Source organism: Oncorhynchus kisutch, linkage group LG15 (genome assembly GCF_002021735.2).
Source record: "Oncorhynchus kisutch isolate 150728-3 linkage group LG15, Okis_V2, whole genome shotgun sequence".
NCBI classification, from domain to species: Eukaryota; Metazoa; Chordata; class Actinopteri; order Salmoniformes; family Salmonidae; genus Oncorhynchus; species Oncorhynchus kisutch.
Genome location: NC_034188.2, coordinates 22,806,253 through 22,829,743, shown reverse-complemented (window position 1 = coordinate 22,829,743; position 23,491 = coordinate 22,806,253). Strand labels below are relative to the sequence as shown.

The 23,491-nt window shown below is 42.3% G+C and overlaps 1 protein-coding gene across 5 annotated transcripts in view; it reads right to left on the bottom strand.

Moving 5' to 3' along the window:
* Positions 1 to 563: 563 nt before the first annotated feature.
* LOC109905042 (mitogen-activated protein kinase kinase kinase kinase 4) overlaps positions 564 to 23,491 on the bottom strand; it is a 110,642-nt gene continuing 87,714 nt past the window's right edge. For 4 of the 5 annotated variants that reach the window (XM_031789842.1, XM_031789843.1, XM_031789844.1 and 1 more), the window contains 6 exons: positions 23,146 to 23,280; positions 20,327 to 20,427; positions 16,240 to 16,389; positions 11,920 to 12,079; positions 6,746 to 6,885; positions 564 to 6,558 (listed from right to left, as the gene is read on the bottom strand). In XM_031789842.1, the coding sequence (XP_031645702.1) occupies positions 6,475 to 6,558; positions 6,746 to 6,885; positions 11,920 to 12,079; positions 16,240 to 16,389; positions 20,327 to 20,427; positions 23,146 to 23,280 (770 nt within the window). In that variant the 3' untranslated portion in view covers positions 564 to 6,474. Of the gene's footprint in view, positions 6,559 to 6,745; positions 6,886 to 9,343; positions 9,512 to 11,919; positions 12,080 to 16,239; positions 16,390 to 20,326; positions 20,428 to 23,145; positions 23,281 to 23,491 lie in introns of those variants that run through there. The other variant, XM_031789846.1, reaches the window with a different exon arrangement.

Genomic DNA, 23,491 nt, shown 5'->3' with positions numbered 1-23,491 from the left:
ACCATGTGAGACAGGCAGAAACAGACAGACGGACGGACCGCGCTCTCTGGTCCTCCCCCTTATACTCTCTTTTCCCTGCTCACCAAGGGTGCACAGACGAGGGTCCTTCTCTGAGCTCTACTCAACTGTCATCGACAAATGGGTTTGGCTCCAGGAGGGGGGTGGTTTGTGGTGATGGGGTTTTTTGGGGTGTCAGAGGGACTGTTAGGTGTGGGGAGGTGGCCATGGCAGTGGCTGGGACTGAGAGCCACAGGCTACACCATAGCAGCGTCTGACTGAGCCTGAGGAGGGAATAAGTTGAGTAAGTGAGCTAGGTTTCGTCTCAGGTTAGCTCCCTTCCATCTGACACGGCTGACTCCACAGTTTACCAGCGAACTAAACTCTAATCCGCAAATACAGACCAGCCACTAGCCAGAGAGCTGTCCAAACCATGGATATATAACACAGCTTTCTAGCTATGGCCCAAACACTGTGACTGCTCCAGATGTGGAATACTGTTAGCATGTACAAATCAAATGTTGATATTACTTAGAAGTTATTGAAATAACCACTGAACTACACAGTAATTGTATACAACATATTTTATTGTTCAACAGTATTTTTACATAATAACACCTCAATTAGTGTTACTAATTCATTTCACCGGTTGGGTATACAGTACATGCTGTACAAATGATACGAAAGTTCCAGTGCAAAAATAAAGCAAAACTAAGACAAAACAAAATAAAGGAAAAAATAAAATAAACAATTTTTCAATACAATTTCAAAAACAAAATGGGAAAAGAACAGGTAACGAAACAATATATGCTGTGGATATTTATCAATATAATTTGGTCAACCTTTTTCATTAAGTTTTTGACACTAAAATAGATATATTTTGTTGGGGAAAACCTCAAAATTGAAATCCTTTCAGAATTATTTTGTCTTCTAACTCAAATTCCCCAAGAACAAAAACTAAATTTGCTCTGCATCATATAAAGCAGAGAGGACTCTTCACAGCTAAACGATGCACACCTGACACAAACCATCACCAACTTCCTCAGTCCTTCCTACAGTACTCATCAACATCCTCAGTCCTTCCTACAGTACAAAGCTCTCAAGAGGACAATGATCTCACACAAGAGCACTTCATGAGGTATGGGAGTAGATAGGGGGAGAAATGACAGAGAGTGCTATGACTCACAATCCTCAACTGCAAAACAAATGTCTGTTGGTAAAGTATTATCTAACTCAGTAACATGTCAGACATGACAAATTCTGCTTAAAACCCCCCTTTTTGTGTATAGAAATAATCACCAACTTTTTACAAATGGAGATGTAATCATATTGACTCACTGTCACAAGTTCTATTTGGGCATTTCAAAAAAAGTTTAAGTTAATTACAAAAATGTGTTTAACTCTACCCATTGAATCCCTTATTCAAAATCTGACAAATGATAAAATGTCCATCATACATGTCAAATGAATGAGATATCAACTGAGTGCTCATACTATTTTCTAAAATACTTCGACCAATGATTAGACCAATGATAGTGAAAGCATCAGTTCTTGGAAACCTAATCATTATAGGGTAAGTATACTTGAAAATGCTATGTGAAACTGATGACCTTATTGGCTATTCCCTTCTAACCTAAATATCTTGTCAGTTGAATACACTTCAAGAGTGAATTCTCACAGAAGAATGCAACATCATATCAAATTGTGTCTTGAAAAAGTTAATTTTCAGTTGACAATATGCTCACAGAACCAGCTGCAGTATTTATATCATAAACATAAAAGAACTGCCCAAACTAGATCTCTAATGATAGCAAAATGGTGGCAAAACATTTAGCATATTGGGGGATGAAAAAGCTAATAACAACTGGATTCAAATGCAATTGATTTGAGTTAACATTTCACAATTGTGGCACATTTCAATGTTCATAACCAAACATTTTCTACAAAAGAGTATATGTGACCCATTTCAGGAAGCTAGGCGGACGTTGCACGTCACTACTTCACAGGAGAGGCATTTTAATGAATTCATTTTTTAAATCAAAATGTTTCCTTTTTTTATTTTTTATTTTTTACATAAATGCCTTCTGGAACATGTAAACTTTCATGTGCCTGAATAACAAACTGGTACTCCATCTGTAAATACGAATAAAATTGTTAAATTACGAGTCTAGTTGGTTTAGCCCTGGAAAAAGACAGGAACATTCCTGCTAGCCATGATTTGCTGAGATAATGGATGGGCTGGAGATGCCGGGAGATGAGTTTGGATTGGTCTGCCATGTAGGATGCTTCTGTCTATAATGTGAGCTGCTCAGTATGTGTTGATAATCCTTTCTACTGCAGATTTTTTGAAAGATATAACATTAGCCATCGAGAACTACAAACGTTTTGCTACTTTTCTCAACAAAATTGATGCCCTGAATTTAGCAGGCGCTATGGACCGATCAGTTGGAAAACGTTATGATGGGCTATTTTCTGCACACGCCACGGTCAGTGTGAACCGGAGTGACTTTACACAATGCTGGCCAAACAAGATGTACTGTAGCTACAAAAGTAAGTTAAATGGTTCCAGTCTGCCGTGAAGCGTTCATCCATGTATACATACGGGTAAGAGTCTAGCTACATTTTCAGATATTATACATTTCAAATTTTGTCAGAAAGTTTTTTTTTGTGCAAGTTAAAGTGTACTGTTAGCTAGCTAGCGAACATTGACCCTATCTGTGTAGTAATATTTTTCGAATCAGAAAGCCATTTGCGTTGCTAGTTATAGCCCAATGTTAGCTAGCTAGCTAACATTTAACCTAGTTGGTTAGCTTTAAATACCTGGATATTCATACTACAGCTATAACAATCAGTTTGTATTGGTAGTAGTATGAGTTGAGATTAATCCGGTTCATTGTTTAGCTAGCTAGCTACATGTCTAAACAAAAGACTCCACTTTGCCAGATGATTACAAGACCCATCAAGTTAGACAGGTGTATGGGGGTGATTATGTCCGTCTTTTGTGTTTCATGAACATGTGTACATGTCTAGACAATAGTGACTCATCCACTTGTGGCTGGGGGGTGGTTATAGCATTTCTTTCACCTGACCCATCAATTTAAACAAGTGTGTCTGGGTAAGCATCATCTAACAATCATCTGGACACATTGTTTTTGATATTGCTACTGTGCAAATATGCAAGTAACCATTTCACCGTGCTGTCTACACCTTCTGTATCCTGTTCATGTGACACATAAACTGCGATTTTATTAGATATAGTGTGTGTTTACCAGAGACAGTAATGTGAAGAAGAACATGACGTGCACCATGTAGGCTTCTACTTTTACCACTTTTAGTCTTGAAACCTTTGGTTGTTTACTAAACTACACACTCTGCTATGCACATGGACTCACAAGTGAATCGTTAAAGAAATGGGCGGGGCTAAGGCTTAACAGGGTGTGAACGATGCTGGATGGGTGTAGACAAAGAAGAGCTCTCCAGTCGGTACACCAAAAATATCAAGGGTCATTTTCTCAAAAGTGGGGTTACAATTCAAAGCAGAATTACTTTCCCATTGTTCCTGAACTGTAGTGTATTATATATCATTTTATAGCTCTGAGTTTCTACTTTTATCCAATGTAAAAAACAATTTCAAATTTGGCTACATAGGACCGAGTCCATGTGGTGGGTCACATATGTTTGACAATCTTAAGAGTTGAAAGCTGTTTTCACATCATTTTTAGATCATGGCATGTCAAATAGACGATTTAGCTTTATCTAAATCAAATGCAATCTCTGTTTAATGTTGAAAATACTTCAAATGTATTACACTGTGACAATAAAGCATTGTACATCGAACATTTACCATTTAATGTTGAAAATAAATTACTTCAAATGTATAAGACTGTGACAATAAAGCATTGTAGAGTGAACATTTACCAAAGTGATCGTAGTGCAAAGGGCTAGATAATTTGAAACCCCATTAAACTGTAGCGATGACCAGTGGATATAAAATATCTATAAAACAGTGCAAATAATATGTACAGCCACTTCCGTCCAAAAAGACTCTACACAGCACAAGGCCAACATAATGATCCTTTTCTTCCTCCTTTGATTTCTTCTTCCTAAAAACTACTTCATGTAAAACATGATCAGTTTTAGACCAAGAGATGCGACAGGGTATATAATGCCTATTTGGTTATCTGAATTATGACTAGAAAGTGGAGATCAGATCATAAACTCAGCATCCACCATTTGAATTGTTGGGGCCATAAAACAACTTCATTTAAAACCAAGTGGGACAGATAAGGACAAGCAATTTGCAGTATCGGTGTCTACTATTAAAGATGATTGCTAGCCCACTAATCTCTGTAGTATTTCTAATGCTCTCTTCAGTAAGGGAATCTCTTTCGAGTAGGTAAAATAGATGTACATTTCCTGACCTGAGGTATCTACAACTGTGCTTCCTTAAAAACACATAATACTGAATGGTAAATATCTCAGGATTTAACACGAACAATGGCACTTACTAATAATAAAATGATGAATATGCCGAGACCCAATTAACAAAAATTGATTTGATCCATTTTGGATGTAAAAAAATAAGCAATTGTGCATTTTTTAGTCCATGTGATATTAAGATCAATATGAAATCAAATGTAGGTTGCCGGTGTATTTCTAGATATAAACAAGAAGCCCTGTGCAGCGACACATACCGGCTGTATTTTTGAAATGAGGAATAGCTCAGAAACACATGAAAACATTAAATGTTTTGAACATCGCTCAGAGATGTACAAATATGATAAAACATTCAAAATGGGTGAATCATTTCTTTAAGGCACAAGACTCACTTCTTAAAGTGGAACTGACAGTATTTTAAGCACTTTGCAGATATGAAACAAACAGACAATCATAATATCAGTCCAAAATATCAAATTCCCAGTTTATCCTACAAAACCAACTTTATAAGAGGTTTTAAAAATAGGTTCTATTTGACTCAATATTTCTTGATGTACACTAAGGCATTGTTAGCAGAATAGATGGATGCAGTTCACTGCATGATTAATGTAATTAACCAATACATTTCTTGGTCGTCCCTGAAATATCGCTATCAGGTTGGGTGGGTACATTGTTTGCTGCCTCCATTCGGGATACTCTGTTTCAGTTTCAATTACTCAATATTTTGGACAAAAACGGACGAATGTAACTTAGGCTGGGAATGTCAAAACAATCAAACTAGCAAAGGAAATGATCAAAAGTCTGTCATATCATGGCTAATAGGCTAGCATATCTATTTATGTAGCAAGCTAAAAACAGAGCCCAACGCTAGCTAGATAGCTAGCTGCTAGGAGGATGACATGTAACGTAATTGGAGGAGTGGGTGAGTGAATGACCTTTTCCCTTCATATCGGTTTATGGTGGCTATACATAGCTAGAGATGCAGGTGTCATTTGGTTAGCTAGCAAGAACCTGAACGACTGTTATCCAGTTAGCACATCTCTTGCGTTCGTAAACAGCCTAACCCGTTTTGGAAAGGGCGAGTAAAATGATCAGAGTGAGATTCTCTCATTTATTTCTGGAAGTAGCTAGCTAGCAAACCAGCCAACTTTAACCAGTTAGCTTGGGGGCTTGGTTAGGACAATAATGAATTGCATTGGCAAGACAATAATGAATTGCATTGGCAGGCAAGCTGTAGAATTCCCCATAATGTATCAGTGCAATTAGCTGGAAAATGTTGAGAGGGTTTGTCTAATGTTGCTTCGTAAAATTTTTAGCTCATCTTGCTCTGGCTAGCATTAGTTGTTGATGTGCATAACTGCGGGAGAGCCTACCTTTTCATGGTTGTTTGATCAATAGCACTGTTGAGTTCTGAAATGTAAGAGGACTCTTGTGGTCCATGTGTTCTAATGATCTAAAGTCGAGCTGTTGCTACTGCCTTTAAACACACAGTCCAGTTGAAAGATTGGCTATGGTGAACCAGTCTGCGTAGACTCCGGTCTTGGACGTGACAGATGTTTTTATTAGGTTTTATTTGCTGCAGTGTCTATTAATTGTCAAAATGCCCGGCCGCTTTCCCACTCTATATTGCTTTAGAATTTTCACAAATGCCTTAGGATACTTAATTCCCAAACATTCTATATATTCCCAAACATTCAATATCTAAATTACCATATCTAAGTGCTCGCTTGTCAGAATAAAAAAACAAAAAAATGTAATATTCTTCCTGGGGGTGTATATGAACATATTTTAATAAGATTTTGTGTCGCTTAAATGCTGTCAGTTCCATTTGAAGTACTATAGCTAGAGACTTGAAACCAATGTGGTGGCCTTAGACACAAAAATACTTAATTTATGCTGATTGAAAATACTGTATTCTCATATGCATAGGATTATGTAGCTGTATTACTAAAGTGTAAATTCAGTGTTTAAGAATGTTTCTGAGTATAATTCATGTTGTTTCTGAGATGATCGCTGTATGTTGTCTTTAAGCCACAGAGCTCACCAGTTGAACAGGGAGTTTTGGCCCAGTGTCATGAAGTAGATCTGGCTGCAGCCCCCAGACTGCACCGTGGCAAAGAACACCTTCACACAGAAAATTGATCAATCAGTAAAAAAAAGACAACTTACAGTATAATATTCAACACCTACAACACTTTCACAACAACATACAACCTTTCACATCTACCAGAGCCCAGTGATATAGGGGGAAGAGGGTGTCATGTGAGGTTTGCCCAAGGTGTGTTTTGGTGATATCAGGATGTTGTCGTACCTTGTCATTCCTCTCACAAAGAAACTTGAGTTTCTGGGCCTTCTTGTGCATGAAGACTCCCTCCAGGTTGCCTGTGTTAGCTGACCTCAGCTCGATGGCTTTGTCTCCCCAGCCCATCACCTGGTTGGACTGCAGGTAGGCTGTGGAGATACACACATAAACCACCAGGGATTTATGGAACTCTATTCCCTTTATAGTGTACCACATTTGATCAGGGCCCATAGGGTAATAGTGCACTGTACAATATGTGGAATGGGGTACCATTTGGGAAGCACACACTAAGGCTTTTAGACCCTCCAAGGCTTTCTGCCTCTCTCAATGAGTGCCATGTAAATCAATCTTGAGATGAAAATCAATAGGCACACTTTTCCCACTCTCCTCTTTTGAGCTGTTCTACAGTGCCTTCAGGAAGTATTCACAAACCCTGGACTTTTTCCACATTTTATTGTCTTAAAGTCTGAATTGAAAATGGATGAACTTTTTTGGATACTGGCCTACACACAATACCCCATAATGTCAAAGTGTGATTACCATTTTATTTTTTTATTTTTTAAAAACAATTTTAGTTATTAATGAAGTCATTAAGTATTATGGCAAGCCTAAATAAGTTCAGGAGTAAAAATGTGCTTAACAAGTCACATAATTAGTTGCATGGACTAACTCTGTGTGCAATAATACAGGTTAATGTGATTTTTTAATGATTACCCCATCTCTGTAAACCAAACGTACAATTATTTGTAAGGTCCCTCAGTCGAGCTGGAAAATTCAAACGCAGATTCAACTACAAAGACCAGGGAGGTGTTCCAATGCCTCACAAAAAAGGGCACCTATTGGTAAATGGGTAAAAAAGCAGACATTGTATATTCCTTTGAGCATGGTGAAGTTATTAATTACACATTGGATGGTGTATCAATACACCCAGTCACTACAACAATACAGGCGTTCTTCCAAACTCAGTTGCCAGTATCATGACACAAGGCGAGACCCAGATGTAGACACAGGAGGCAGGTGGTTGGAGTCTTACAATATGTATTAATCCAATAGGGGGAAGGCAAGAGAATGGTCATGGACAGGCAAAAGGGTCAAAAACCTGTTCAGAGTCCAAAAGGCACCAAGGGGCAGGCAGAACCAAGGTCAGGGCAGGCAGGCGGGAAAGTAGTCCGGAGTCAGGCAGAGGTCAAAACCGGGAGGACTATCAAAAAGAGAATAGCAAAAGTAGTGGCGCAGTGGTCTAAGGCACTGCATCGCAACACTAGTTGTGCCACTGGTGATTCTGGGTTCGAGTCCAGGCTCTGTCGCAGCCTGCCGCAACTGGGAGATCCATGGGGCGGCGCACAATTGTCCCACCGTCGTCCGGGTTAGGGGAGGGTTTGGCCGGCAGGGATGTCCTTGTCCTTGCGCACTAGTGACTCCTGTGGTGGGCTGGGCGCAGTGCACACTGACATGGTCGCCAGGTGTACGGTGTTAACCGTACTGGTGAGGCTGGCTTCTGGGTTAAGCAGGCATTGTGTCAAGAAGCAGTGCTGCTTGGTTGGGTTGTGCTTCAGAGGACGCACGGCTCTCGACCTTCGCCTCTCCCGAGTCCGTACGGGAGTTACAGCAATGAGACAAGACTGTAACTATCAATTGGATACCATGAAATTGGGGAGAAAAAATAAATAAAGCGGGGGGACAAACAAAAACGCACAAATTCTGACAAACTCCAAGCATTGATTATGCAATAATGGGCTGCCATCAGTCAGGATGTGGCCCAGAAGTTAATTGGCAGCATGCCAAGGCGGATTGCAGAGGTCTTGAAAAAGAAGGGTCAACACCGCAAATATTGACTCTTTGCATCAACTTCATGTAATTGTCAATAAAAGCCTTTGACACTTATGAAATGCTTCTAATTATACTTCCGTATTCCGTAGTAACATCTGACAAAAATATCTAAAGACACTGAAGCAGCAAACTTTGTGGAAATGAATATTTGTGTCATTCTCAAAACCTTTGGCCACGACTGTAGATGGGTAATAATTCAGGCGGTAACACAACAAAATGGGGAATAAGACAAGGGGTATGAATACTTTCTGAAGTTACTGTATATACACTGTGTGTTATTGACTTGTTAATTGTTTACTCTATGTGTAACTCTGTGTTGTCTGTTCACACTGCTATGCTTTACCTTGGCCAGGTCGCAGTTGTAAATGAGAACTTGTTCTCAACTAGCCTACCTGGTTAAATAAAAAATATTTTAAAAAATATACTCTGGTCTGGGCTGAGTTTATTTATACTCTATGAACTCTGTTCTGGGCTGAGTTTATTTACAGTACCAGTCAAAAGTTTGGACACACCTACTCGTTCAAGGGTTTTTATTACATTTTTCTACATTGTAGAATTGTAGTGAAGACATCAACACCATGAAATAACACATATGGAATCATGTAGTAACCAAAAAAGTGTTAAACAAATCAAAATATATTTTAGATTTGAGATTCTTCAAAGTAGCCACCCTTTGCGTTGATGACAGCTTTGCACAGTCTTGGCATTCTCTCAACCAGCTTCATGAGGAATGCTTTTCCAACAGTCATGAAGTTCCCACATATGCTGAGCACTTGTCTGCTGCTTTTCCTTCACTCTGCGGTCCAACTCATCTTAAACCATCTCAATTGGGTTGAGGTCGGCTGATTGTGGAGGCCAGGTCATCTGATGCAGGACCTGATGCAGCAACTCTCTTTTGGTCAAATAGCCCTTACACAGCCTGGAGGTGTATTTTGGGTCATTGTCCTGTTGAAAAAACAAATGATAGTCCCACTAAGTGCAAACCAGATGGGATGGCGTATCTCTGCAGAATGCTGTGGTAGCCATGCTGGTTGAGTGTGCCTTGAATTCTAAATAAACGACAGACAGTGTCACCAGCAAAGCACCCACATACCATCACACATCCTCCTCCATACTTTAACCACACATGCGGAGATCATCCGTTCACCTACTCTGTGTCTCACAACGACACGGCGGTTGGAACCAAAAATCAAAAATTTGCATTCATCAGACCAAAGGGCAGATTTCCACTGGTCTAATGTCCATTGCTCGTTGTTTCTTGGCCCAACCAAGCCTCTTCTTCTTATTGGTGTCTTTTAGTAGTGGTTTCTTGGCAGCAATTCGACCATGAAGGCCTGATTCACGCAGTCTCTTTGTGAGACTGCCTGCGTAGACTCCGGTCTTGGACGTGACAGAAGTTTTTATTAGGTTTTATTTGCTGCAGTGTCTATTCATTGTCAAAATGCCCGGTTGCTTTCCCACTTTATATTTCTATAGAATTTGTACAAATGCCTTAGTATATGTCATTCCCAAACATTCTATGTATTCCCAAACATTCCATATCTCAGTGCTTCCTTGTCAGATATTATTTTAAAGTGTCATATTCTTCCTGTTACTAGATGTGTCTGTTACGTGAACTCTGTGAAGCATTTATTTGGGCTGCAATCTGAGGTGCAGTTAACTCTAATGAACTTATTCTCTGCAGCAGAGGTAACTCTGGGTTTTCCTTTCCTGTGGCGGTCCTCATGAGAGCCAGTTTCATCATAGCGCTTAATGGTTTTTGCGACTGCACTTGAAGAAACTTTCAAAGTTCTTGAACTTTTCCGCATTGACTGACTTTCATGTCTTTCATGCTTATTTGAGCTGTTCTTGCCATAATATGGACTTGGTCTTTTACCAAATAGGGATATCTTCTGTATACCACCCCTACCTTGTCACAACACAACTGATTGGCTCAAATGCATTAAGAAGGAAATAAATTCCACAAATGTACTTTTAACAAGGCACACCTGTTAATTGAAATGCATTCCAGGTGACTACCTCATGAAGCTGGTTGGGAGAATGCCAAGACTGTGCAAAGCTGTCATCAAGGCAAAGGGTGGCTACTTTGAAGAATCTCAAATATAAATATATTTTGATTTGTTAAACACTTACTACATGATTCCATTTGTGTTATTTCATAGTTTTGATGTCTTCACTATTATTCTACAATGTAGAAAATAGTCAAAATAAAGAAAAATCCCTGGAATGAGTAGGTGTGTCCAAACTTTTGATTGTTACTGTATACTCTATATACTTTGGTCTGGACTGAATTTATTTATACTCTATGTACTCTGGTCTGGACTGAGTTTATTTATACTCTATGTACTTTCGTCTGGACTGAGTTTATTTATACTCTATATACTCTGGTCTGGGCTGAGTTTATTTACACTATATATACACAGGTCCGGGCTTTGCTGCGTGCTGTCCTGTCTGTAATCTTTTCCTCACAGATAACACTTCCCCTTGAATAATGACCTGGCCAATGGACCCAACTAAAACAGTCTAACAGAACATCTTATTTTTATTGTCCCAAATCTGTCTAGAGTTGTTGGATCCAGCTTGACTCCTGTTCGCACCCAGTGTTCGCACCCAGTGTTCGCACCCAGTGTTCGCACCCAGTGTTCGCACCCAGTGTTCGCACCCAGTGTTCGCACCCAGTGTTCGCACCCAGTGTTCGCACCCAGTGCTCGCACCCAGTGCTCACACCCAGTGTTCGCACAATTGACAACGGTCACTTCCTGGCTGCTGCATATCAAAAAGGGGCGATAGAAGAGATTTGATTTGGATCTCTTTTAGTCCCCATTTGGACTAATCTTCCAAGAGTCCTTAAACATTAAAATACAATTTATAATACGAACACATTTCCACATATAACACACTATTACAAACATACATAATATACTAACATAATGACCCAATAAATACTCAATCTAAAAAAATATTGATTCTTCATCTACTATAGTCCCACAACATTTCTATGTATTATGTTTAAATCGTTTAAAAATAATGTTTAAATGTATATATTGAAAGGTCTCTGGTTTGCTCAGTTAATTTATTCCATTTCTTGAGAGACATGTTGAGAGACATGTTCTATTGTTTAAATGGTGGGGGTCTGCAGTCTATCAAAGATAGAAGTATTTTTCATTCTTGAGTGGAAGTGGAATATCTCTCTCCCCTCTCTCAACACACACACACACACACACACACACACACACACACACACACACACACACACACACACACACACACACACACACACACACACACACACACACACACACACAGCCTGCAGGTGTTGATTGGGTGAGTGTGTACAATGTACATAAACTCACCGACAGATGCAGGCATCTCTCCCCACTGGAGCACTGTCTCCTTGGTGATGCGTCCGTAGGTGTCTATGTAAACCCCCTCGTCCTCATAACACACCAGCACCTCCATGCCACTGCTGTTGGGTAGGATGATGATGGCATGAGGCCGGATCACACCTTGGATCTGAGACAGACACAAAATACAGTCAGATGAGATGATGATAAAGTGGCACCCTATCCCCTATCTAGTGCACTAGATTTGACCAGAGCCCAAGCAGAATAGGGTGTCATTTGGGGCACAGTCAGGATGATTTCTATAGTGTCTCTATCTGTAGTATAGTGTTATACTGTATCAGTTATCATTCTGTCTGTTGGAAAATAACCATCTTCTTGACTTGCCGACCACTGGAAGTGCAGCACAGCACTCTCACTCCAAATCTGTCCATCTCTAGAAGCAACAGCTATAATCACACTGGCCCATCCCCATCACCAGTTGTAATCCTCCTAATACACAAACTAACATTGTATAATAAAACAAAGTTTTATTGCCTCGATTGGCCCACTCTCCCTCCCTGAAACCATCTTGGTTAATTCCATTTGATAAGAGGCTGATTCACACAGTGAACTGGATCCGGCATGCCTGGCCTCAATGATCAAAACATGCTCAAAGTCACTTAGGTCAAATGTTTTTCCCATTGTAACATTCAACAGAACAGTAACTGAATGCCTCAATGCCTGTCTGTCTGTCTATAGGAGCGATCCATTTTTGTGAACGGGATGGTGTACCTAATAAACTGTGTATATCGCTCCTCCATTCCATAATAACACATCCCCTTTCTCGCTCACTATGTTGAATCAGCCCAGGCAGCAACAGAGAGATGGTGACGACACGGCTTAATTAATTAGAACGTCTCAGCTAATTAATCGGCACACAATGTCTTGACTTAAATTCTCTAATTACAAACTAATTTGCCAAACATGCTCAGTGCTCAGCTCTTTCTCTTCTGGCATTGGAATACAACTTAGGTACCCACATGAATGTTGTTTCTATGGCTGGTGAGCTCCACTGAGATGTGATTCAGAGCTATATAACCACTGAACCGCCTCTTGGCAGTGAGGAGGACAAGGAAGCACCAAGCAGCAGTGAGAAGGAGAAGGAGGAGGAAGCGAGTGGCAGTGAGGAGGAGGAGGAGGCAGCGAGTGGCAGTGAGGAGGAGGCAGTCAGAAGGAGGAAGAGGCGGTGAGTGGCAATGAGGAGGAGGCAGAGTGTGGCAGTGAGGAGGAGAAGGAAGCAGTGAGGAGGAGGAGGCAGCGAGTGGCAGTGAGGAGGAGGAGGCAGCAGTGAGGAGGAGGAGGCAGCGAGTGGCAGTGAGGAGGAGGAGGCAGCGAGTGGCAGTGAGGAGGAGGAGGCAGCGAGTGGCAGTGAGGAGGAGGAGGCAGCGAGTGGCAGTGAGGAGGAGGAGGCAGCGAGTGGCAGTGAGGAGGAGGAGGCAGCGAGTGGCAGTGAGGTGAGGAGAAGGAGGCAGCGAGTGGCAGTGAGGAGAAGGAGGCAGCGAGTGGCAGTGAGGAGGAGGAGGCAGCGAGTGGCAGTGAGGAGGAGGAGGCAGCGAGTGGCAGTGAGGAGGAGGAGGCAGCGTGTGGCAGTGAGGAGGAGAAGGAAGCAGTGAGGAGAAGGAGGAGGCAGCGAGTGGCAGTGAGGAGAAGGAGGAGGCAGCGAGTGGCAGTGAGGAGAAGGAGGAGGCAGCGAGTGGCAGTGAGGAGGAGGAGGCAGCGAGTGGCAGTGAGGAGGAGGAGGCAGCGTGTGGCAGTGAGGAGGAGGAGGCAGCGTGTGGCAGTGAGGAGGAGGCAGCGTGTGGCAGTGAGGAGAAGGAAGCAGTGAGGAGAAGGAGGAGGCAGCGAGTGGCAGTGAGGAGAAGGAGGAGGCAGCGAGTGGCAGTGAGGAGAAGGAGGAGGCAGCGAGTGGCAGTGAGGAGAAGGAGGAGGCAGCGAGTGGCAGTGAGGAGAAGGAGGAGGCAGCGAGTGGCAGTGAGGAGAAGGAGGATGCAGCGTGTGGCAGTGAGGAGAAGGAGGATGCAGCGTGTGGCAGTGAGGAGGAGGCAGCGAGTGGCAGTGAGGAGAAGCAGGAGGCAGCGAGTGGCAGTGAGGAGGAGGCAGCGTGTGGCAGTGAGGAGGAGGCAGCGAGTGGCAGTGAGGAGAAGCAGGAGGCAGCGTGTGGCAGTGAGGAGGAGGCAGCGAGTGGCAGTGAGGAGAAGCAGGAGGCAGCGAGTGGCAGTGAGGAGAAGAAGGAAGCAGTGAGGAGGAGAAAGGAACCACTTCTGACCCCCCCAGGTCTCTCACAAGCACTTGCATAACGGCCCACATTCAAACAAGAAGACAGTGTCTGTTATCTCTATGAGGATTTAACAGTTTTGTAACAAGTCTTCGGCTGCATCATTCATACATACACAATATTTCTAATACCTAAGGTGATCCACAATAACCCAAAAATACCTCTTTGCATAAGAAGATTATTACAAAGTCTTTCCAAATGAGAGCTGCTATAAGGGCATCCGTACTGGCTTAGACTAGTGTCTTAAACAGCAGGTAGAAAACCAAGTCCCCAAACAAACCAACACCTCAAACAACCCCCAAAGCTCTATGTACAGTAAGTCACAATCACCACAGGACCAGTGTTAGTCACCACAGGACCAGTGTAAGGATCCCCATACTTGTCTCCCCAGCTGCACCCGCTGTCCACGTGCTGCTGTGGCTGTGCCACCACAATCCTCAGCATCAGCACAGGCATCCACAGACGCAGCGCTATCTTAATCCGCTGTCTTGGTATCGGGATCATCTCATCATCAACAGCAGCCAACATGGAGAACATACGTGGGAGAAAAGGTGTGTGTGTGTGTGTGTGTGTGTGTGTGTGTGTGTGTGTGTGAAGGCGAGAATGAGTGGACCAGAGAGTGTCAGTGAGAGAGAGTGAATATGAGAGTGAATGTGAGAGTGAGTGATCGAGTAAAAGAGAAGGACTCTTCTCTTCCGCTGCAGGGTAAAATACCAGTATTATGGAGTGAAAATATATCAGAAAAAAGTGATATCAGAAAAGATAGCAGAATAACAGGTCTGTTTAGCAGGCACATGGTTAGCCAGCGCTGCCGAGGTGTACTTAGAGCTATCCATTTGGTGAAGAGTAGCACACATGGATGGAGACTGGGACCAAAGAGAAGCAGCCAATGATAGCTTTGTGGGCCAGCACAGTGGGAGAAGTGGGATACAGCCACATCACACCTCGGCACAGCACTGGGAACTGGCACACTGGGGAGTGTGTGTGTGTGTGTGTTTGTGTGTAATAGAGCTAGTTTCCTTGGGATAGTGTTCTCCCTCTGCTCTGGCTCTCAGCTCCCAGCAGCTCTCTGCAGCAGTCTGTGTGTGTGTGTGTGTGTGTGTGTGGGGTTGTGTGTCTGCAGCAGTGTGTGTGTGTGTGTGTGTGTGTGTGTGTGTGTGTGTGTGTGTGTGTGTGTGTGTGTGTGTGTGTGTGTGTGTGTGTGTGTGTGTGTGTGTGTGTGTGGGGGGATTCTCATCAGTAGCATTAGAGACTGCAAAACTCTGCACCATTGTGCGCCGCTCTGCTACACCTTGAGCCTCTTAGAGGGGTTAAAGGCATTAACAGGATCCATCACCTGGTCCAGCTGGCTAGTCATTCTCAGCCTTGTTCACCTCCTGGCAGACTGACAAACACAGCTGCCATTGAAATGAACTAATCATTAATTACTGAACAAGTCTTACCTCCCTGTATCTTCAGACAACTGTTGTGACCAAGGTAGATTAATGGACTGATTATTGAGTTTGTTTTCAGTAAATCTGTTTGCTCCCAAGAAGGGAAAGTTCCCTAAATGTACGGAATCTCCTTTGCTTTGAGGTGAGTGATGTTTGAGCTTATACTGTGACGAAGCAGAATTTCTAAGAGAGGCTTTTTGAGAAATCAATTTACAAAAGACAGAAATGCCAAAAGGCTTTTGCCACAAGGTCAGACACTGACAATATCAGGCCTGGCTTAAACACAAACCCATCCTGTCAATATTATACTGAAATGAGTCAACTGGCTGTCATGACAAACAGCTTCTACCCACATCGACTCTGAGTCGGAACAAAAGTTCACTGTAAGAGCTGAGTGGCGTGGGTGCAGAGAAAAGGAGCTGTTTAGCTGCTAGAGAACAGAGATCCAGGCTGCATGGCCCTGAGGGGAGAGAGGAGAGGAGGCTGAGCTGGGGAGAGGGTGGAGGGGGCTGGGGAGAAATTAGAGGAGACTGGGGAGAGGTTAGAGGAGGCTGGGGGCAGAGTTGGGGGTGGGGGACTTACATGCGTGGGCAGGTAGAGGTCATAGGGCGTCCCCGAGTCAACGTCGATGGCGTGGAAGCCCGACAGGGAGCCGTAGATGACCTTAAGTCTCTGTCCATCCTCCACCGTCAGGTCCACGGACAGAGGCCTCTGGGGGAGCGAGCCGAACGACTGTACCGGACACACACAACAAGGAAAGACATGAGGAATAACTTAGGGAGAGTCAACATGTCTTATGTCATAACCCTAGGGACAGTGGCAAGAAAAAGTACAGTTGAAGTTGGAAGTTTACATAGACTTAGGTTGGAGTCATTAAAACTCATTTTTTAACAACAAATTTCAACAAATTTCTTGTTAACAAACTATAGTTTTGGCAAGTCGGTTAGGACATCTACTTTGTGCATGACACAAGTCATTTTTCCAACAATTGTTTACAGACAGATTATTTCACTTATAATTCACTGTATCACAATTCCAGTGGGTCAGAAGTTTACATACACTAAGTTGACCCTGCCTTTAAACAGCTTTGAAAATTCCAGAAAATGATGTCATGGCTTTAGAAGCTTCTGATAGGCTAATTGACATCATTTGAGTCATTGGAGGTGTACCTGTGGATGTATTTCAAGGCCTACCTTCCAATTCAGTCCCTCTTTGCTTGACATCATGGGAAAATCAAAAGAAATCAGAAAAGAAAAAGACCTCAGAAAACTTTTTGTAGACCTCCACAAGTCCGGTTCATCCTTGGGAGCAATTTCCAAACACCTGAAGTCAATCAGCCAAGTTCTCAGAAAAAAATTGTAGACCTCCACAAGTCTGGTCCAACGCCTGAAGGTACCACGTTCATCTGTACAACCAATAGTATACAAGTATAAACACGATGGGACCACGCAGCCGTCATACCGCTCAGGAAGGAGACGCGTTCTGTCTCCTAGAGATAACGTACTTTGGTGCGAAAAGTGCAAGTCAATCCCAGAACAACAGCAAAGGACCTTGTGAAGATGCTGGAGGAAACAGGTACAAAGGTATCTATATCCACAGTAAAACGAGTCCTATATTGACATAACCTGAAAGGCCACTCAGCAAGGAAGAAGCCACTGCTCCAAAACCGCCATAAAAAAGACAGACTACGGTTTGCAACTGCACATGGGGACAAAGATTGTACTTTTTGGAGAAATGTCCTCTGGTCTGATGGAACAAAAATAGAACTGTTTGGCCATGATTGCCATCGTTATGTTTGGAGGAAAAAGGGGGAGGCTTGCAAGCCAATGAACACCATCCCAACCGTGAAGCACGGTGGTGGCAGCATAATGTTGGGGCGGCAGGGTAGCCTAGTGGTTAGAGTGTTGGACTAGTAACCGAAAGGTTGCAAGTTCAAATCCCCAAGCTGACAAAGTACAAATCTGTTGTTCTGCCCCTGAACAGGCAGTTAACCCACTGTTCTTAGACTGTCATTGAAATTAAGAATTTGTTCTTAACTGACTTGCCTAGTTAAATAAAGGTAAAAAATTGTTTTTTAAATGTTGTGGTGGTGCTTTGCTGCAGGAGATACTGGTGCACTTTACAAAATAGATGGAAGTTAAAGCTTGGTCGCAAATGGGTCTTCCAAAAGGAAGCATACTTCCAAAGATGTGGCAAAATGGCTTAAGGACAATAACGTCAAGGTATTGGAGTGGCCATCACAAAGCCCTGACCTCAATCCTATAGAAGATTTGTGGGCACAACTGGAAAAGTGTGTGCGAGCAAGGAGGCCTACAAACCTGACTCAGTTACACCAGACCTGTCTGGAGGAATGGGCCAAAATTCACCCAACTGATTGTGGGAAGCTTGTGGAAGGCTACCTGAAACGTTTGACCAAAGTTAAACAATTTAAAAGCAATGCTACCAAATACTAATTGAGTGCATGTAAACTTCTGACCCACTGAGAATGTGATGAAAGAAATAAAAGCTGAAATAAATCATTCTCTCTACTATTATTCTGACATTTCACATTCTTAAAATAAAGTGGTGCTCGTAACTGACCTAAAACAGGGAATTTTTACAAGGATTAAATGTCAGGAATTGTGAAAAACTGAGTTTAAAAGTACTTGGCTAAGGTAAACTTCTGACTTCAACTTTGTGAACCTTTGGAATTACCTGGATTTCTGCATAAATTGAATACATAATTGAAACATTTACAGTGTCGGTTGGGGAAAGTATGTGAACCCCTAGGCTAATGACTTCTCCAAAAGCTAATTGGAGTTAGGAGTCAGCTAACCTGGACTCAGAAGCAGAAAGTTCAGCACTTTCTGACCTTAGTTATCTTTGTTTTCTTTATTATTTTGGTTAGGTCAGGGTGTGACGAGGGTGGTATGTGTGTTTTTGCTATGTCTAGGGTTTTTTGTATTTCTATCGGGTTTTCGTTTGTCTAGGTATATGTAGGTCTATGGTGGCCACGAACGTGCCGCTATAAACACGAGTGCTGACATGCAACTACACATAGACAATAACCCACAAAACCAAAATGGAAAATGGCAACCTAAATAGGATCCCCAATCAGAGACAACGATAAACAGCTGCCTCTGATTGGGGATCCTATTTAGGTTGCCATTTTCCATTTTGGTTTTGTGGGTTATTGTCTATGTGTAGTTGCATGTCAGCACTCGTGTTTATAGCGGCACGTTCGTGTTGTTATTTTGTTAGTTTGTTTAGTTTGTTCTTCATTTTAATTAAAAGTAGAATGTATTCATCTCACGCTGCGCCTTGGTCTCATCGTTATGACGAACGTGACAGCATTGTTGCTACTCTGCCAAGGAATGGCCATCCTGCAAAGATGACTGCAAGAGCACAGCGCAGAATGCTCAATGAGGTTAAGAAGAATCCTAGAGTGTCAGATAGACTTACAGAAATCTCTGGAACATGCTAACATCTCTGTTGATGAGTCTACGATACGTAAAACACTAAACAAGAATGGTGTTCATGGGAGGACACCACGGAAAAAAACATTGCTGAATGTCTGAAGTTTGCAAAAGTGCACCTGGATGTTCCACGGTGCTACTGGTAAAATATTCTGTGGACAGATTAAACTACAGTTGAGTTGTTTGGAAGGAACACACAAACCTGAGTGGAGAAAGAAAGGCACAGCAACATCAAAACCTCATTCCAAATGTTTGGGGCTGCCTCAGGGACTGGACAGCTTGCTATCATCGACGGGAAAATGAATTCCCAAGTTTATCAAGACATTTTACAGGAGAATGTTAGGAATCTGTCCGCTAATTGAAGCTCAGCAGAAGTTGGGTGCTGCAACAGGACAACGACCCAAAACACAGAAGTAAATCAACAACTGAATGGCTTCAACAGAAGAAAATACGCCTTCTGGAGTGGGCCAGTCAGAGTCCTGACCTTAACCCGATTGAGATGCTGTGACATGACCTCAAAAGAGCAGTTCACACCAGTCATCCCAAGAATATTGCTGAAATGAAACAGTTTTGTAAAGAGGAATTGTCCAAAATTCCTCCTGACTGTTGTGCAGGTCTGATACGCAACTACAGAAAACGTTTGGTTGAGGTTAATGCTGCCAAAGGAGGGTCAACCAATTATTAAATCCAAGAGTTAACATACTTTTTACACTCTGCACTGTTAATGTTTACATGGTGTGTTCGATAAAGACATGAACACATATAATTGTTTGTGTGTTATTAGTTTAAGCAGACTGTGTTTGTCTATTGCTGTGACCTAGATGAAGATCAGATCAAATTTCATGACCAATCAATGCAGAAATCCAGGTATTTCCAAAATGTTCACATACTTTTTCTTGCCACTGTACATTAAGTCATACTGTATGTAAGGCCAGGAGTATAACCAGGGGCCAGAGTTGTTCCTGGTCAAGACACAGGGCCAGGAGTATAGTCCATAACCAGGAGCCAGAGTTGTTCCTGGTCAAGACCGGGCCAGGACATACTCTGGTCCTGATATTAGTAGTGAATAGTGATGACAGTAGACGCCAACTCATAGTGACTGCTGGGGTTAGTCTGTTTCATATCTTTAATGATATTCTGTGCAGTGAGTATGTGTTAGAACTAGAGTGAGTCACTGAGGAGGGTTCAGAACTAGGACGTGTTGTCAAGCTGACCTTGAAAGCCATGAACTTATGGTAAGGTTTGGGAGCCCATGCGTACACCTCCACAGCATTCTTCAAGGCAATCACCAGGAACTTAATCTTCTCATATCGAACTGAAATTGCATGTAACAAAGAGCAGGGATTTTCAATGAGGATTAGGGATTTCTCTCATACTGGATACAGAACAAGATAAAGGCTTATTACACTACATCAGTCTGTAACACTAACGTGCCAGCGGTCATGAACTAATGATCATTAGACAATCTCAACAAAGAGGTTTTTGGTTGCATCCCAAATGGCACCTTATTCCCTATATAGTGCACTACTTTTGGGATGCAACCCGACTGCAATAGCAACATGCCTCCGACTATGAGAAACAATACTGAGGGGAGTGCTGGGAAGGACAGTGTGTGCCTCACTATGACATCATATCCTTCCTGGGTTGGAGTCCCTGAGATGTCCTCACTCTGTCAACGCTGTAACTAACAGCAGGAAGAGTCACAGGAAAGAGAGGCTCACATTGCTGAGCTCAACACTGCACAACCAGTTCTCTCTCTCTCTCTCTCTCTCTCTCTCTCTCTCTCTCTCTCTCTCTCTCTCTCTCTCTCACACACACCTCTGGTGCTCTAATGGAGTCAGACACTGAGAGAATAGATACATTTTGAAATAGTTTTTTCTTGTCTTATACCCATTGCTTTCTGTATATCACAACACAAAGACCTTTGATAAGCAGCAATGTGTCAACGGTTTCAACATTGTTCATACAGATCGCGAGGTTCTATCTGTGCAAAGCATAGTTCTGAGATATTGAGCATCAAATATTTCATATCACAGATCACATAACTGTTTTGTAGTGAATTCTTCTTTCATAAACCATTAAGTTCCTCCCTTAAAGGTACCTGAAGTGCAGAGTATCAAAATCCTGAGGCATTTGTAAATCTGTTTTTTTAGGGGGGTGCAATCGCAGATAGAACCTTATATGTCAATCTCAAAAATCGAACTTCACAGACATCTAAATATCTATTATACAGTGCATTCTGAAAGTATTCAGACCCTTTCCCTTTCTCTACATTTTGTTACGTTACAGCCTTATTCTAAAATGGATTGAATAAAACATTTTCCTAATCAATTTACTCACAATACCCCATAACGACAAAGCGAAAATAGGTTTTTAGAAATGTTCGCAAATACCTAATTTACATAATTATTCAGACCCTTTGCTATGAGAATTTAAGCTCAGGTGCATCTAGTTTACATTGATCATCCTTGAGATGTTTCTACAACTTGATTGGAGTCCACCTGTGGTAAATTCAATTGATTGGACATGATTTGGAAAGGCACACACCTGTCTATATAAGGTCCCACAGTTGACAGTGCATATCAGAGCAAAAACCAAGCCATGAGGTCGAAGGAATTCTCCATAGAGCTCTGAGACATAATTGTGTAGAGGCACAGATCTGGGGAAGGGTACCAAAACTTTTCTGCAGTATTGAAGTACCCCAAGAACACAGTGGCCTCCATCATTCTTAAATGAAAGAAGTTTGGAACCACCAAGACTCTTCCTAGAGCTGGCCACCTGGCCAAACTGAACAATAGAGGGAGATGGGCATTGGTCAGGTAGGTGACGTAGAACCTGATGGTCACTTTGACAGAGTTCCACTGTGGAGATCGGGGACCCTTCCAGAAGGACAACCAGCACCTAAAGGACTCTCAGACCATGAGAAACAAGATTCTCTGGTCTGATGAAACCAAGATTGAACTCTTTGGCCTGAATGCCAAGCGTCACATCTTGAGGAAACCTGCCACCATCACTACGGTGAAGTTAATTGTGGCTGCATCATGCTGTGGGGATGTTTTTCAGTGGCAGGGACTGGGAGACTAGTCAGGATCGAGGGAAATATGAACGGAGCAAAGTACAGAAAGATCCTTGATGAAAACCTGATCCAGAGTGCTCAGGACCTCAGACTGGAAGGGTCACCTTCCAACAGGACAATGACCCTGAGCCCACAGCAAGGACAACGTGCAGGAGTAGCTTCGGGACAAGTCTCTGAATGTCCTTGAGTGGCCCAGCCAGAGCCTGAACTTGAACCCAATCGAACCTCTCTGGAAATACCTTAAATAAGCTGTGCAGCAACACTCCCCATCCAACCGGACAGAGCTTGAGAGGATCTGCAGAGAAGAATGGGAGAAACTCCTAAAATACAAGTGTGTCAAACTTGTAGCGTCATACCCAAGAAGACTTGAGGCTGTAATCACTGCCAAAGGGGCTTCAACAAAGGACTGAGTAAAGAGTCTGAATACTTACAGTATGCAAATGTGATATTTCAGTTCTTTTGTTTTAATACATTTGCAAAAATACCCCAAAATCTGGTTTCGTTTTTTTATTATGGGGTATTGTGCATAGATTGATGAAGAAAAAATTGAATGTAATACATTTTAGAATAAGGCTGTAATGTAAGAAAACTTTGAAAAAGTGAAAGGGTCTGAATACTTTCCAAATGCACTGTATATGAGTAACTCATTTTTGACAAAGATTTCAGATAAAACCTTATAGTCCCAAGGTTTCGAGATGTAGGATCTTAATTTGATCACCCTGTTGCAGGAGATTATTTTCCTGCTGTAGTAAACTGTCTCAATTTGCTCTCTTGGCCAGGTCGCAATTGTATATGATAACTTGTTCTCAACTCTCCTACCTGGTTAAATAAAGACATTAAAAAAATAAAATGAAGATCTAACATCTGTATAAGCTTGCCATGCAATAAAATGTAAGATTGATCCAACAAATCAGTAGTGATGCTATCATGATCTAAGGCCAGGTAGTGTATACTCACCGACTTTGTAGTGCACACATCCTTCCAGGTCCCCTACAGAGGTCCAGCCCTGCCTCTTCTCCACCTCTGGGTCATTCCGAAGGATCTTGTTCCGCAGCCAAGACAGGTAGTACAACCTCAGCTTGTTCTTTTTACCTGACAAACGGGATAGTGATGGAGTTTAAGAGGACGACAAAGTTGGCTGCAAAAGTAAGTGCAAAGAAAATTCTAAAGACAAAACTATACCTACAGGGTGGCTGGTAGCCTAGTGGTTAGAGCGTTAGGCCAGTAACTGGAATGTTGCTGGATCAAATCACTGAGCTTACAAGGTCAAAATCTGTCATTCTGCCCCTGAGCAAGGCAGTTA